We start from the raw sequence: 16,365 nt of genomic DNA, 5'->3' as shown, positions 1-16,365 counted from the left end.
TATTCATGCCTATTAGGTTACAGAAGACAACAACACATTTAGGATGTAAAGTTTATGAACGGGGCCAACGATAGTTGAGCACTGCGCCCGGTGAAGTGGGTGGGGCATGAAAAGACGCTCTCTTTGGCTGCGCTTCGCGTCATCTCAACCCAAATAATTTGCTATAGAAGGAAACCGAAGAGTGGACATACCGTTTTCTATGAATTTGGTCTGCACACGAAGTACTGTCTAGTAGCTACATTTGTTAATATGGCTTGTTTTCTGTATTTATTGTAAAAGGTTGCGCGCAAGAAAAGGAATTTCATCAACGATTTTTTGCGTTGTTTGTTAAAATTGTGACGGTATGCAGACAGGATTTGTAATTTGAGCACTGTATTCGACAGTACTTTTCCGAAGGGATATACATGTTTTACCTTGGCACCCAAGGAATGATTTGAATCCAATCAAAATGGCATCGGTAAGATCACTGTGATGCGTGTCTTTCAGCAGGTGTCGGGTGAAATTTTCTATATCAATTTAGGAAGATACTCTTAATACCTACAGGTTAATAGGTTTGATCGAGGATTAATAATGAGTAATTAATGCGGAAATAGTATTTTACTAATTTCTCAGCCTACATAAATTGGTCTATATCTAGTAAAATGAACGAGGGGAAATTCACTAGGTTATTCTAGCTTGACATTTCTTTCGTACATATATATGGATATTAAATAATTGTAGACCTATGATAATTGTCGGTCTTGGCTATGCCTCTATGGCAAGTTTATGAATCATACAACCTACTTGGAGTTACATAACAAAGTGGTTTATTAAATTAAAGTTTTTGAATGCATTTTGACCATTCTTATTTGTATTTCATTAAAAATATATATTTTGTTAACATGTAAAACGTTTGTGATAGGCCATTTTTTTATTTTTTTAACAGATTTAAAGATTATCTTCATTTTGGGAGCTGCCGCTGAGCAGAACCACTCAGGCACTGATACACTGAAGTGGTCAGGTTTTTCCCAATCAGAATCCTGTTTGGGAGATGGAGGTGATTCGTCACTCTTCTGTGTTTGCAGCCGGGGTGATGGAGGCCTTTGATCATTCCCCGTCCGACAAAGAACTAGTGTCCAAGTCCAAGGCACTGTGTAGGGACTACATACACTCTAGGCTCAACCTCTATGGGCTAGGCTCGTCCAAAACTCAGGTGGACTCAACGCTTTGTGATGTGGCTGCTGTGCTTCTCTGTCTCGGTAAGAACCTGCTGCAAATCGTTACATGTGAAACTTCACATAAAAAATTACCTAATTTCTCTTGAGAATCCCTATGTTCCACTGAATAGATATGGTACACACTGTACAGGATTTGTCCACCACGTGTATATCAGTGGCTTGCCTTGAGATTAAGGACTGGCACAGACTGACATGCATGACCCAGAATGCTATTAAAAACCGTCTGGCAGTCCGGGGTGAGGGCAATCAAGCTACTGAATGGTTCAGTTTGGTATGCTAATTGAGACAGGTGAGATGACACTTACATACCCCACAGGCCCCTCTTGTTCATCATCTATATTTACTAAATGGGTGGCGCAGGACCTGTCTGGACACACTGGTGGGTTGTGGGCTATGGCTGATTTTGTTCAGCTTGGGTTGGTTTGTGGCCAAGACAATAGATTTGTTTACTTTGTTGATAACAACACATCTCTAAAAGCTTGGTCACAGAGCCAAAAAGTTTGGGGAAAAACTGATTTAGGATAACCAGACTGGTCATAGAAACTAACGCCCCTGTGGTTCAATGATTGCCCCTTATTTGACAGTGAAACAATCTGCAGTTGCTGCATCCATTTTGGATGTATAAATTCATGATATGTATCCATTGATTCTTGAAGAATATAAATTATAAATAAAGGCCTCATGAGCTTTGTTCAACTGTTGTACCCCATCAGAACCCAACGTATTATAAGTGTTTTTTTTACTGCAATGTTTGTAAACAAAGTAGATGTTAACAAACACTATATAGCCTCAACATGATTTAAACTATAGGTTTGATATCATGGCTGGTCAGTCCTTGCATCCATAGCTCTGTCTAAGAATTTGAGCGATTACATTTCTCCAGCCCTATTCCTCAGCTTTTTACCGAAACAGGTGGGGAGGCACTTTATTGTTTCAATTGCGGATTGAAACTTTAAGTCATTAATTGGGTTGATAGACCAGTCATGCTTTCTCAGCGCTATCCTGTTCCTAAATGTTCAGCCTTGTGGTCGCCCCTGGTTTTTCTAGGTGATGAGCTGGAGTGCATGCGGCCCAGTGTCTACCGGAACGTGGCGAGACAGCTCAACATCTCAGTAGCCATGGAGACCATGGTTTCTGATGCCTTCGTTGCTGTGGCAACAGAGATATTCGCAGCAGGTGAACAACTTCAAAGGGTTGGGGGTTGATGTTGCATAAGCTGACCAGTCAGGGCTGATTTTTGGCAACACACAAGAACATCAGGTGTCTGGAACAACTGTCCTATTCCGTCACTGGTACATGCAGTCTCTGCTGTGTAAAAGCATCACACAGTAGCCTACATCTTTATTTTCTTTACTTGACATGTTTTTCTGTCTATTGGACATAGACAAGTTGAAACTTTGACAAAAACATGCATTTATTTTTTATCTAACAGCTCACATTCCGTCACTAGTACACACCGTTTCTGCTATGGATCATGTCACTAAAGAGCGAAAAGGTAATTCAATGCCATACATGAATTACTGCTACAGTACAGGATGGGTCCCCTGGGCTGCATTAATAATATGTCGCTCAAACTTGGCTCTGTGTCTGGAAAGATAAAAATAGGCTACATTCGAAAGCATTTTTCGAGCAGGCATTTAGGCAGAACTGTGACTGTTTTGACGTCACCAGAGGCCTTTTTGGAACACCGTGGGATTCCTCCAGACAGAAAAACAAACCTTTGACCAAGGCAACGTTGACCTTTTGGGATGTGGTGTTAAACGGCAGTATATTTATTAGACTAAAAAAAGATAAGCAAAATTGCTTACATGTAATGATTGCAATAGAGACTAATGAATAATGATTTAATTGTCAATCAAATGCTGCACTCAGAATAATGGATTGTAATGGATCAAAATCCCAACTCTGATCATGAACTGTTCTTAAAAAAACGATTGAAATTAAGTGTTTCAACTTCCAACCATAGACCATTATGACATCATTCGATTACATTCGATAAGGAAGTGCTTTGGCTAGACGTTCCGTGTAACCTCGCCTCTCGTCTTTTACTCATTGCCAAGTGCACAAACTAATCTTGCTTCCCCAATGTCCCCGATTTCTCTCCCTTCCCTTCTAACCCTTCTCTTCCTCCATCTTCTCCTTATCCCCAGACAATCTATTCTTGGCTGGGTCATCTCACGTCAGGGTCAGATCTCTGTAGGGAGTTAGACGACGTGAGTAACTCCCTGTCCCAGAGGGAGTTAGCTTGTTTAAGCCTTCCCTGAGGTCCATAGATCCCTAGAACCAGGTCACAGGTCAGTCAGTGAAGGCAAACAAAAAATGCTTAAAGGAGGCTAATGCCATTAGCCTTCTTGTTGCATCAGTCATATGAATAACTCCTGTTAATTTGCTTCCTGTGAGCAACAGGTGTGCATTTCTTTTATTATTATTATTTTGAAGCTCTTGTGGAAAATAGTAGAAAAATGAATGTAAATAATGATTATGAAAAATGGCGTTAGGTACCCCAGCGGTTAAGAGCATTGGGCCAGTAACCGAAAGGTTGCTGGTTCGAATCCCCGAGCCGACTAAGTGAAAAATATGTCTATGGCTTTGAGCAAGGCACTTAACCCTAATCACTCCTGTAAGTCGTTCTGGATAAGAGCGTCTGCTAAATGACTATAATGCAAAGAAAGAAGCAGTACTGCAGTGTGATGTCATCTATAAATATGGGCCAATGCCTCTTCTCTAAACGCTGATGAAGGATGCCACCGAAACGCGTTTGTTCTGACCTCTGATGCAAAAAATATATACATCAAAGCAGACTATTTCAGTGAGTGCAGGTTTTTCCGTTCTTCAAGCATCACAGTCATAACGAGGCTGATAGCCAAACGGCTTTACCAGGAAACTAATGACCATTTCTTTGATGTAGAGCTCTGATGCGACTGTCTTGCTCTTTCTCTCTGGATAATGGACATACTGTACAGTTGACTTCTGAAGTATGCAGTGTCTTGGTACCATCTCTGCACTAGACTGCAGCATGTAGAAGTAGAGCAATTTAAAATAAAGTACAATGGGGTCCGAAATTGACACCCTTAATAAAAATTTGCAAACATTTCTCAAAGGTAGGGGTCAAAACGATTGACACCCCTGTTTTCAATAATTCAAACCACAGGTTTTCAATGGGTTTCAAGTCCGGAGAGTGGAGACTGAGATGTCAATGCAAAATGTTGATTTTTGTTGCCAATTAACCATTTCTTTGTAGGTCTTCCATACACAATCCTTCCAGATCCTTGATGTCCTTCATCTGAGTTGATGGTGGGCCTTCTTCCATGGATACGCGTGCTTCGGGTTATTTTCTTGCTGGAAGAGTTTCAGCCACCTGGCAGAGGAAACCAGGTTTTTGGCTAAAATGTCCTGGTACTGGGTAAAGTTTATGATGCCATTGACCTTAAGGGCCCCAGGACCAGTGGAAGCAAAATAGACTCATAACATCAAAGATCCACCATCCTATTTTACAGTAGGTATGGGGTTATTTTCTGCTCATGTATTCTTATTGCGACGCCAAACCCACCACTGCTGTGCATGGCCAAAGTGTATTTTCTTGTCATCCAACAAATATAAATGCCTGTTTGCTAAATGGCATTTGCACATGGATTTGAACTGGAGCTTTTGGTCACGACAGGAAAATAGAGCTCTTATGGTCATCGGCACCGTGAACTTTACCCAGTACCAGGAGGCTGAAACTTGGCTTTACACGTCAAAATATGCAAATAAATGGTTTATTGGCCACAAAAAGCAATATTTTGCAATGGCCATCTCAGTCTCCGGACTTGAAATCCATTGAAAACCTGTGGTATGAATGGAAGAAGGCCCACCATAAACTCAGATGAAGGACATCAAGGATCTGGAAGGATTGTGTATGGAAGAATGGTCTAAGATCCCTCCCAGTGTTCTACAACTCATAAACCATTTTAGAAAAAGGCTCAGTGCAGTTAACGCATTGAAAACGAGCGTCAATGTTTGTTTAGATTGTTTAACAATGAATCTTTCTCTGAGCCACTGTATTACTATAAAATATAAATACCCCTCTGTTTTTGAGCCTCTAATATAGCTCAGTATTTGATTGATTTCATTTGGTCATTTTTGCTTATCTTTATATCAATGGTGTCAATTTCGGACCCCACTGTATTTGAGTTGGGACTGGTGAACTGCAATACACACTTATCAGCAGTCTAACTGCCTCAACTGTTTTGTTATGAGCTATGTTCTTTTCAATAATGTTGCAGTATTGCAATAAATAGTATGAAGCATCATGATCAACTAACCACAATCAGCCAACTGATCCGTGATTCTCGCTCTCCCGTCCATAGGTATCACATGGGGGAAGGTGGTATCTATGTACGCCGTGGCTGGGGCTCTGGCGGTGGACTGCGTGCGACAGAACCAGCCAGCTACGGTCCAAACCATAGTGGACAGCCTGGGCCAGTTTGTCCGCAATAACCTGGCCCCTTGGCTGAAGAAACGCGGAGGATGGGTGAGTGGCTGGACTGTTGTTGTTGACCAAGGGACAGTTTTGTTTCGTAACTACCACATCGTTGTGGTTCTTCGAACACACCGACAGCGTCATTGCGCAAAATAGTATGCAGCTTCATCTGGATATGTATGCAACAAAAGTTTAACATTCACCTTCTGCTACCATTTCTGTCAAGCCGTCTACGCATACATTTGTTCGATAAATCCTATGTATGCACCACACCGAACGCGCTGCCTCTGCAACGCAATCGCAGCGTTTCATTGGAAATTAAGGTCATTCTGGTGTACCAAAATGCAATGACGCTGTCGGCGTATTCGAAGCAGGATGCTTATTGAAGCGCAGCAGACCTTCCCCTCAATGTAGTCTTTTGAAGGATGCAGAGTTTAGCCTATGCTGCCCTCTAGCGGTTCAGTGGAAGTGTATGGGCAACATTACCAGAGATTTTGGCTTCTCAATTGTCTTTTCTTGATTCCTTACATCGCCCTCCTTCAAATATCTTAGATCTAAGGTTATTTTCCTGACCTTCAATGCATGTTGAGAAGGATGGAGGATGCAAAGAATGTCCTGACAGTTTCTCTTAGGCATTTCCAATGTGACCTGTCTTTTTCCAGACGGACATTAAGAGGTGTGTGGTGAAGTTAGATGCCGTTCCTCAGACCCATTGGCTGTCTCCCGTTGCCCAGTCCTGCAAGCACTTTCTATCAACACTGTACATCTACATTATGAAGGAGCCATGAGAAGAATTGGGAGAAGAATTCCGGGTTGAAAGAACACGCACTTGAAGTCCTGATGGAACACATTTTCTGGAAGATTGATGACTGTCTAAACAGTGACTTTCCTTCTTGCCAAGTCACAGTATCACATTTGTACAATCAAACAATGACTGCTCTTCTTCCAAAGAGTATTTCATTTGGGTAGTTCCACCAATTAGGTGCCCTTTTTAGTGCGACGAGCAGATGATCAACTTCAGAAAATTCCACCCAAAGTCTTGGTATTTGTTTCATTAGTCCATTGTTGGGGCACAAAATGTTTTGCATGTCAACGATAAAGTTTGATGTATAACTTTCCAAATACAGAAATGTAGCCCGTATGATGCATCAGACTAGAAGTCAAAATGCTGAATTTGTCATTTTGTTTAATTTTCCATGTGGTCTATATTAAAAAGGGCACTTCATTTAATATAACAGGCTTTTAAAATAATTTGTGCACAATTTCTACTTAAAATATAAAAGGGACGCAAAGGAACTTATTTTGTGGAACGACCCATACACTTCAGATTATCAACTTTTGCTCAAAGTAGTTGTACAGAACCATGTATCTTTCAGTGTCGTAATGCATTTTGCACTACTGTGTCGGCGTGAGTACTTTGGTAGGTGCTCATACCTCTGGATCTCACTTCAGTCTGATGCCTACAGCATATCATCTCTGGGACTTTACACTGAAGAAATGGACAAAGCATCCAATTGTTTTTTTGCTGCACCACTGTAGAGGACATGAATTGTATGATGAGCTATTACTGTTGTGGGATGCACGTCTAGCCAGGCTCTGCACACTTTACAGTGCTGTATTTGCTAGGAATGAAACGGGTAGGGGTCAACCTTGCATTTGTCCAATAAGAAACTTGTTTGTTGCAATGTTTTTGCTACGGTGTGCCCTAATGAATACTCTCCCGTTGATTTATGGGGGATATTTTAGAATGTTGGATCTTTTAAAATCTTAATGTATTTTATTCAGATACTGTAGTGATTGAATCTTAAAGTATCTTTCCTGTGGTCCAGTTGACTTATTGTGCTGTATATACTTTCATATGCAAAATAAACTTTTAAACACTATCGTAATAAGTGCTGTAAACAGGAGTGAAATCACCACAATTAGATTGTTACATTTGTTTTTATTCAACTTATCCATTGGGTTCAATACAGCCTCTATGAGAAGGACAACTTGATTATGGTAGCATTAAATTAAGGGCTGAACACACTTACTTAAACATCACTTGTTGCAGCTGTCTTTTGGCACAATGACCACATCTAGAATCGGTTTATCCTCCCCAAACCCCAATGGGAGAAAACACTAACCTAGATCAGCATTAATTAAGGGGCAGGAAAATCAAATGAACAAAGTCTAGTGCTTGTTATTACTCCCCGTCACCTCCTGGTGGTCAAGAGGAGCGGCGGTAGGTGATGTGCAAATGCTGCATAAGTGGCCCACCCTCCATCGCCATGGAGACAGTCTGCTCAAGCTTCCCATCCGGTCTCAGCTGGAACACTCTGGAAATCTGAGGGAGAGAACAGGAATCCATCAAATCCTAATTACTGTGGTTTAACCAGAGTAGTGCACTTGACACCAGAGAGTATCCAATTGGAAGGGAGCTTGTTAAATTCTGTAACACTTTATTGGATCTGTCAATTTTGTAAAACTTGACGTAACAAATTAAAAGAACCAGAAAGTTGTAAGCAACTTTGCACAAGGTAGCTTCTAAGCCCAAGCCCTAAACTCATTCAACCATTGAATATCTATTAGGGGCATAGGCCAAATTTTGTTGGATCGAAAAGAGTCAACAGACTAGAAAGTGGCAGTCTCACCTGCTGTACATGGGGTTCTTTAGCGAAGGAGGTTCTGGCCAGGGCATGGGTGTGTAGAGTTAACTGCTGTCCAGTCAGGTCTCCTTCCTCAATCTCCACAAGGCCTGTAGAGAAGAGAACACCAGATTTATAGGAGGTTCTGATCTCTCATGGACAGATCTATGCAAACATAACTGATACTGTAGAATCTGTTGGGAACTAATGTGATAATGAGCAGCAGTAGTTCCGGTGTTTTGTCACTGGTTATTTGGACAAAAAAAAAGGTTTTGGCATCTTTTGAAATTTGGAGGGGATATTTGGCCATAACTTGCAAAGAGAGAGGGTGGAACTCCTTGTTCTGGTTCTGCTCCTCGTTCTAGCAGCTTTTCATCTCTTCTCTCAATACGTATGGAACCAGAACTTAAAATCGAGCCGCTGACTAATTACGTGAGACTTCAGATTTGGGTTATCTGAGATTAGAGGTTCAGACCTGGTTTAATAGCTTAGTTGAACGGACAGATGAAAGGTTGCAGATTCAAGTCCCACTTGGGCAACGTTCTAAATTATCTGAGGGGTAAGTATAGGCTAGGTCTAAGCATTGAACAGTCTCGTACCTGAGTTCTGTGCTATAATGAAGGCTACTCTGTTGCCGCCTGGTTGTATTCTGATGAAGCCACACTCCCTGTGCATAGGTTTCTTATTCTCAGCATGGAACGCATTAAACCTGCAGAACAGGGGAAATAAATGTACACGTGATTATTATAACACTGTACGTTCATCCTAGCCCGGAAACCCAACGTCGAATTTCACGTCGGGCATAAATTAGCATTTGGATCAGAAAAATTTCCTCATGACCTCTACGAGCCAGAATGTTGAATAAAATGATATTTGAAACTTACTTTACCGGTTGTCCGTGTGGTTGGTCCTTTTGCAGGTAGAAATGAGAGACAATACATCCACAGGAAAGTTGATGTAATTATACTTTTCAAAGCGCTGGAAGTGCGTTGAGGTTTCTGTCAAAGATACTTGCCAAACTTGTGCACGTTTACATTGATATTTGCTTGCGCAGAACCAAGGCGGCACTCAACAAACGGTACAAGAACATTAGCCAGCAAGAATCCTCACCCGGAGGCATATTGTCGCTGGAGATTTTAACTAGGGAGGAACCGATATGACATTTTTGGCCAATACCGATATTTTCCTTGCCCAAAAAATAAATTAAAAAACAATTCCGATAACCGATATAACATTTTAGTGGCCTTAAGCATTCTAGTACAGTTCAAGTTTGTTAGCCTTTATGCATGTCCCTATTAACAGTAAAACAATCAAAACCCATTTCTTAATTTGTTCAGTCTCAAGCAGGATTTCATCATACACGTCAAGCAGTGAAGTTTCAGCTCTCTGTCCATGGCCTCTTCCTCGGTACGCACTCGGTGTCCTTTCCATCTTGTCCAGCTGTCTAACATTTCATGTAAACCCCGCTTGTTTGCATCGAAGTAGCGGTCCTTGTACCTAGCATCGAGCATGGTGGCGACAGTAAAGGAGGTTCCGAGAGAATGCCACCGAATTGCTTATTTACAGCCTCTTGTAGAGTACTTTTGCAAGTTAACCCCACGGTCTGTGTCGGCAGTTTTGTTGAGCAGAAGTTTAAAAGCCATGACAGAGGGTGTCACGTCTGCTGCAGACGCAGTTGATAAACGTATTTTTCGATTCAGTTGTTCGAATGGAGCTAGGAGTGTGTTCAAGTTTCAAACAGGTTCTCAAATGCCATTTAAAATGGTAGTAGCGGTATGAGAACCAGCACATTCTTGAGCATGCAATACGGTTTTCCTCAGTACGAAATCCTCGTCGACCCACTGTGCTGTCAGACTCAGCATGCTCATGGGGCTGACGTCGCTGGTCCAAATGTCAGTCGTGAAGCTAATAGCAGTGACGCCCATAGCAAGTAGCTCATGGATGTGGGTTTCAACAATACTGTGCAACTCCGGTAGGGTAACATCTGAAAAATAGCGCCTACTTGGTAGTGTGTACCGGGGCTCGAGGTGCTCGACCAGTCGGCAAAAGCCAACATCATCCACGACAGAGAACGGTTGATTGTCAAGGGCAATGAATTCCATTATCTTGGCGTTGATGGATTTCACCTTTGAGCTGTCTCGCTGAAATGTTCACTCTTTCAAATGACTGCTCGACTTAAACTTGTTGGAAGTGTGCGCTTAGTATTTTTCTGCTTTTGTTCTGTGTAGCGCAGTATTTTTCATGCCGTCATTACATCTACGTTATATAGGTATGCACGTCAGCTTTGACATCGGTTTTGCACATCGGCATTAAACTAGACATCGGGCCGATGTTGACATTTATCTAATATCGTCCGATTCCAATATGCTTACCGATATCGTGCATCCCTAATTTCAACCAAATTCTTCCAAAGTATCACCAACATGTATCTTAACCCATGATAGGAAACATGCTGGAACAGGTGTACACAAACATCCGTGACGAGTACAACGCCAACCACCGCCCCCCACGTCGGCCAATCAGATCACGTCGCTGTTCCTACTCACCACCTACAAGCAGCAACTCAAGAGGGAGCCACCAACACAGAACAGTGAGGCGCTGGACAGAGGCAGACTCAATGCTGCAGGTCTGTTTTGGGAATACTGATTGGAATATGTTCGAAGAGTCATCCACACCATGCTCAGAGGCCGTACTGCAGCATTCAATGTCAGAACGAACCCCGACAACTTGAAGGCAAGTACAAGGCAACCAGGTACGAGTTCCGCAAATCCATTAGGGACGCAAAAAGTAAAAAAATTCAAACCGATGTTCAACAATTCAGACTCGCGATGCATGTCGCAAGGACTACAGCCATCTACAGTGCCCACCGATGCCTCCCTCCCAGGCGAGCTTACCACATATGCTCACTTCAAGGCCGACAATAACGAGCCATCCAGGAAGACTCACGCTGCACCGGATGACCAAGCACTTTTGCGCTCCACTCTCAGAAGAGTGAATCCTCACAAAGCAGCCGGCTCAGATAGTATCCCTGGCCGCATCCTCAGAGTGTGCACTGACCAGCTGGCGGGCATCTTCAACCTGTAGTCCCCCCACTTGCTTTAAGGAGACCGCCATCATCCCAATGCCCAATGCCCAAGACCAAGGTGACATTCCCAAATGACTATCGCCCCATTGGCTACAGTTCAGCACTCAACACTATTGTTCTCTATGCTTGACACCAAGCTCAAAGTCCTGTGTCTGGACAACACCCTCTGCAACTGGATCCTGAACTACCTGATGGGAAAACCACAGGCTGAGGATTGACAACACCCCCACACTACTCTTAACACAGGTGTGTCCTCAGCCCTCTGCTGTACTCCCGGTTCACCCACAACTGACTTTGTGCAACACCAACTCTAAGTTTGCTGACGACACCACGGTTGTAGGCCTGATAACCAACAACGAGTCAGCCTATAGGGAGGTGGTAACTGTCCTGGTACCTCAATGCCAGTTCAACAACCTCTCCCTCAATATCAGCAGAACAAAAGGAGTTGACTGTTGACTTCAGAAAGCAAAGGGAACATGCCCCAATCCACAGCAACAGGACTGCATTTTCCACTGAGGGCTTGACATGGACCAATAACACCACCAGTCGAGGGTGCAACAGCGCTGCTACTTCCTAAGGCGGCTGAAGTAATTTGGCATGTCATCCCCCAGTCCTCTCCCAATACTACCTCTACACCATCAAGAGCGTCCTGACCGGTTGCATCATGGCCTGGTACAGGAATTGCTCTCTCCACAACCGCAAGGCCCTTCAGCAGCGGGTGAAGACGGCCCCAGTGTTCCCACCCATCCAGGACATCTACTGGAAACAGTGCATGAGGAAGTCTCGCACATCAAGGACCCCACACACACCAGCTGTTCACTTCCTTAGTCAGGCAGACGGTATCGGAGCATGAGGTCTGATAGAAACGGTCTCTGAGCCTGTTGGTATCTACAAACCGTCAGACTGCTGAACACTTGGTCAGTCCAGTTCACCTGCTGAGTCTCCGCACACATGCACTACACACTTGCCCCCAATCCCTGCCTTCCCCAAAACATGTTTAAATATTGGACTATAAAATTGTTCCTGTATTTTATTTATTCTATTCAGCCATTTACTTTGTTCATATTCTTATCTATTATTATTGCATTGTCAAGAAGGAACCTGCAAGTAAGCATTTTCTTGGGCGGTGTTTACCATGTATAGCTTGGGACTAAGGTTTTATCTGCATTTTTGTCCAAATGTTATTGACAGCCAAGTTTTAATGTTCTCTACCTACATAGTACTCAATACCCATTCATGTTTGATAAATTCAAGATAAAAATAGCTGACACTTCAGAAATTTAAAGCCAATTATCTCATAATCATCTTTTTATGCAGAAAAGTTGATGTAATTCTACTTTCCTGTGGATATATTGTCTCACACACCAACCTGCAAAAGAACCAACCACACGGACAACAGGTAAAGTTAGTCAAAATATAATTTTATTCAACATTCTGGCTTGTAAAGGTTGTCAGAGGAAACTTCCCTGACCCAAACGCTCATTTATGCCAGACGTTGAATCCAAAACAATTAGTCATTTAGCAGACACTTTTGTCCAAAGCAACTTAGTCATGCGTGCATACATTTTACATATGTATGGTCATTACAGGCGCCCTACTCTACCAACTGAGCTAGAAAGGACATGATTCAAAAAAATCATAGCAGGCTAAGCGCAACCTTGACAGGCTCTACTTGTGTAGTGTGATGTTTGTTAGGCCTGCTGTACCCTAGTCAGCTGTCAGTCCAACTCACATGAAGTTGATGACTGGTTGGCCCACATGGGAGAAGTGCAGTCTCTCGTTGTAGCGGAAAGGTGGTATGGAGGAGAATGAGCCCTCTCCTGGCTCATCGGACTCCCAGACCCCGAGAAGCCAGTCCAATGCCAGCAGCGCAGGGTTCAGCTCAGCTATGGGGGAACACAAGGGCTTCATATAGGGGACAGTCATTTGCGTAGGCCTAGCCAGACAACCACGGCACGTATCCGATTTTGACGTAGCCTATGAATACGCAACAAAAACTCGTAGTCGCTCGCCACTTCAGCTCCACTATACGGGTTGCGTTGCTTTACTATCAATTGTTGCTAGTGGTTGTACCAAATGATCCTCCAATTACACAAGTTGTTTTTGTTTACATTGTGAACATAGTAGCTTCTTGACATCATAAATCTTAGTAAAATAGCCAGTGGTGTATAGTCGAGGCCATATGCCTTCGACCAAATGATCAAAGGACATAAAAAAAAAAAAATGAAACGCAGCCTAACGTGATCAGAAATCTCAACTAGCAAGCAAGTCACAGCAATGAAGAATTGAGTGCGTGCGCGTTCACGCGAAAGGGGGGGGGGGGGTGGCTTGCAGGGGGAGCTTTTCGGTACAACACCGGCAGTGGGAGAAGATGGAGTTAGATGGATTTTGGCCGACGTTATGCAAATTCTCATTGATTAAACATTTGACCTCAATACATTTTTATGTTTCCAAAACTATAATATGTCATGAACAGAGTGAACTACGTTTTGTAGACTTTATCCTTTGCCAAAGTTTTAATTTTGCGTTCTTTAGAAGTAATGCAAGGGCGAATTGACTTATTGCACAGCAGAATTCAGTGTAGACGTACCCTATTGGAAATAAGCAAATGTAGACCTATGCTAGAACGAGCCAATAGGATCTCACTAGGTTGTGCTTGGCTCGCCCACTTACTTGCTTTTTATTTATTTATTTAACTAGGCAAATCGGTTAGGGAACAAATTCGTATTAACAATGACGGTCTACCGGGGAACAGTAGGTTAACTGCCTTGCTCAGAGGCAGAACGACAGATTTTTACCTTGTCAGCTCGGGGATTCTAACCACACCTGTTCTGCCAACACAGTACAATGTGTGGTTCTGACTCACTATTCCAAGCTTACGCGTACTACACGTACTATTTGAATGGTTTGCTGATATTTACCTTTTACAGTGGAGTGATTATAGTCTAATCGGGTGGATTAATTTGCTCCCATTGCAAATGACTGGCCGTGGTCCATTTTGCGTTAGTTATAAAATAACTTTGGTTTAGCTCGGAAAAACAATCTCGGGACAGGGTATAGCTGGGCGCACTTGCGTACTAGGCTAATTCAGGACACTTTCATGCCCTGATATAAGGAGCTGGCGGCAAAACGTTTGATTAAACAAGTCAGAGACAAACTAATGCATTAAATGACATATTTAAAAAGAGCGAATAGATATACAATCCCTAAATCAGCTGTAACTGTCAATAGTAAAACAAAAGTTTAAAACGATTGAGTCAACCTTAATCTAGAAAATGAATGGTGAAGTCGCTCGATGGTTGAAGTGTAGCAGGGCCATAAGGAAATTTATAAAAATGTGTTTCTTGGGCCGTTATCGATATCATGAATCTAACCTTATAGCCAACCTACACAAAGCGCAATGTCGCAAGTGTTATATGTAAAAACTAAATAAAGTAAAGCTATATCTACCGAGTAAAATTGTATCGAGTTGGTATGCTGTTGACATTGAATATACACGTATAGAGAGTAGGCTAAGTAAGCAGTTCAAGGATAAAATGTTTCACCGTTGGAATTAGATTGTAAAAAAATTGCTTACCTGACTGGTGAAAAGGGCACGCCATTGCAAAGGTTGTCTTATTCAAAGTATGTCATTATGTTAGAAAAGGAAGACCAATATTTCGCGAAGCAGTGAAATGGTGCATATAATACTGCGACAATATTATTCTCAGGCTGTCATGTTACTGACGCCCCCTTTTTCACAGATTAATCTTCTTCAGTGGGGTTTATCGGAGGTTGGCATCCAACGTTATGGTGCATTACCGCAACCTACTGTACTGGAGTGTGGGCTAGAGACAGGAAGACACGAAATTCTACCTGCCAGCCCCGTTGCTCTTAAAAAATATAACATATTTGAGACTATATCTAATGACGTTCTACTCAATATACAATTAAACTAATTTACTGTATCCCCTTCTCCCTCATACCAGATCTCAGCCTCTTCCTTTCCCTCTGATACTGCCCACACTGTAGCATTACATACTCCACTATCTCTGTTTCCTGGCAATAATCACACTTTCCTGTTGGATCCTTTCCTATCACATTTAAGGACTTGTTCAACTGGCTGTGTCCCAACCTTAAATCGTGTAAAAATAGCCTCCTCTCTTCTGTCCCCTCCTACCGTCCTCCCCTCCCTGATTTTCCTCTGTACTTGAAATAAACTCAGCAAAAAAAGAAACGTCCTCTCACTGTCAACTGCGTTTATTGTGTGTAAATATTTGTATGAACATAACAAGATTCAACAACTGAGACATAAACTGAACAAGTTCCACAGACAGGTGACTAACAGAAATGTAATAATGTGTCCCTGAACAAAGGGGGTGGGGGTCAAAATCAAAAGTAACAGTCAGTATCTGGTGTGGCCACCAGCTGCATTAAGTACTGCAGTACATCTCCTCCTCGTGGACTGCACCAGATTTGCCAGTTCTTGCTGTGAGATGTTACCCCACTCTTCCACCAAGGCACCTGCAAGTTCCCGGACATTTTCTTGGGGGAATGGCCCTAGCCTTCACCCTCCGATCCAATAGCTCCAAGACGTGCTCAATGGGATTGAGATCCGGGCTCTTCGCTGGCCATGGCAGAACACTGACATTCTTGTCATGCTGGAGGGTCATGTCAGGATGAGCCTGCAGGAAGGGTACCACATGAGGGAGGAGGATGTCTTCCCTGTAACGCACAGCGTTGAGATTGCCTGCAATGACAACAAGCTCAGTCCGATGATGCTGTGACACCGCCCCAGACCATGACGGACCCTCCACCTCCAAATTGATCCCGCTCCAGAGTACAGGCCTCGGTGTAACGCTCATTCCTTTGACGATAAACGCGAATCCGACCATCACCCCTGATGAGACAAAACCGCGACTCGTCAGTGAAGAGCACTTTTTGCCAGTCCTGTCTGGTCCAGCGACGGTGGGTTTATGCCCATTGGCGACGTTG

General features: G+C 42.9%; 2 protein-coding genes across 5 annotated transcripts; one reads left to right on the top strand and one right to left on the bottom strand.

Annotated features, from left to right (window-relative positions):
* The first annotated feature begins 72 nt into the window (after positions 1-72).
* Positions 73-7,601, top strand: LOC139559916 (bcl-2-related ovarian killer protein homolog A-like). Of its 4 annotated transcripts, none has more exons than XM_071376375.1 (6): positions 163-457; positions 926-1,238; positions 2,265-2,393; positions 2,650-2,712; positions 5,567-5,730; positions 6,342-7,601. In XM_071376375.1, the coding sequence occupies exons 2-6, from the start codon at positions 1,031-1,033 to the stop codon at positions 6,465-6,467; spliced, it is 690 nt and encodes a 229-aa protein (XP_071232476.1). In that variant the 5' UTR covers positions 163-457; positions 926-1,030; the 3' UTR covers positions 6,468-7,601. The 4 variants fall into 4 exon arrangements, with proteins under 4 accessions (XP_071232478.1, XP_071232476.1, XP_071232479.1 ...); XM_071376376.1 differs by having other exon boundaries at positions 331-457; positions 1,065-1,238; XM_071376377.1 differs by lacking the exon at positions 2,650-2,712 and having other exon boundaries at positions 73-457.
* On the bottom strand, positions 7,602-15,434 carry thap4 (THAP domain containing 4). Its single transcript, XM_071376379.1, has 5 exons — positions 14,969-15,434; positions 13,124-13,277; positions 8,906-9,015; positions 8,313-8,416; positions 7,602-8,005 (listed from the first exon to the last, which is right to left on the bottom strand). The coding sequence occupies exons 1-5, from the start codon at positions 14,991-14,993 to the stop codon at positions 7,889-7,891; spliced, it is 510 nt and encodes a 169-aa protein (XP_071232480.1). The 5' UTR covers positions 14,994-15,434; the 3' UTR covers positions 7,602-7,888.
* Between the last annotated feature and the right edge of the window lie 931 nt (positions 15,435-16,365).

The sequence above is a fragment of the Salvelinus alpinus genome, chromosome 30 (genome assembly GCF_045679555.1).
Source record: "Salvelinus alpinus chromosome 30, SLU_Salpinus.1, whole genome shotgun sequence".
Classification (NCBI taxonomy): domain Eukaryota; kingdom Metazoa; phylum Chordata; class Actinopteri; order Salmoniformes; family Salmonidae; genus Salvelinus; species Salvelinus alpinus.
The sequence above is the reverse complement of the archived record's forward strand: the minus strand, read 5'-3'. Positions and strand labels throughout refer to the sequence as shown.

Excerpts from the sequence above, each read along its gene's own strand:
- LOC139559916 (XM_071376375.1), top strand. The coding sequence starts at position 1,031 with ATGGAGGTGATTCGTCACTCTTCTGTGTTTGCAGCCGGGGTGATGGAG. Across the intron at positions 1,239-2,264 it reads TGCTGTGCTTCTCTGTCTCG|GTGATGAGCTGGAGTGCATG; the intron begins GTAAGAACCTGC and ends TGGTTTTTCTAG. Across the intron at positions 2,394-2,649 it reads AACAGAGATATTCGCAGCAG|CTCACATTCCGTCACTAGTA; the intron begins GTGAACAACTTC and ends TTTATCTAACAG.
- thap4 (XM_071376379.1), bottom strand. The coding sequence starts at position 14,993 with ATGGCGTGCCCTTTTCACCAGTCAG. Across the intron at positions 13,278-14,968 it reads GTGCCCTTTTCACCAGTCAG|CTGAGCTGAACCCTGCGCTG; the intron begins GTAAGCAATTTT and ends GTTCCCCCATAG. Across the intron at positions 8,417-8,905 it reads CATTATAGCACAGAACTCAG|GCCTTGTGGAGATTGAGGAA; the intron begins GTACGAGACTGT and ends TCTTCTCTACAG.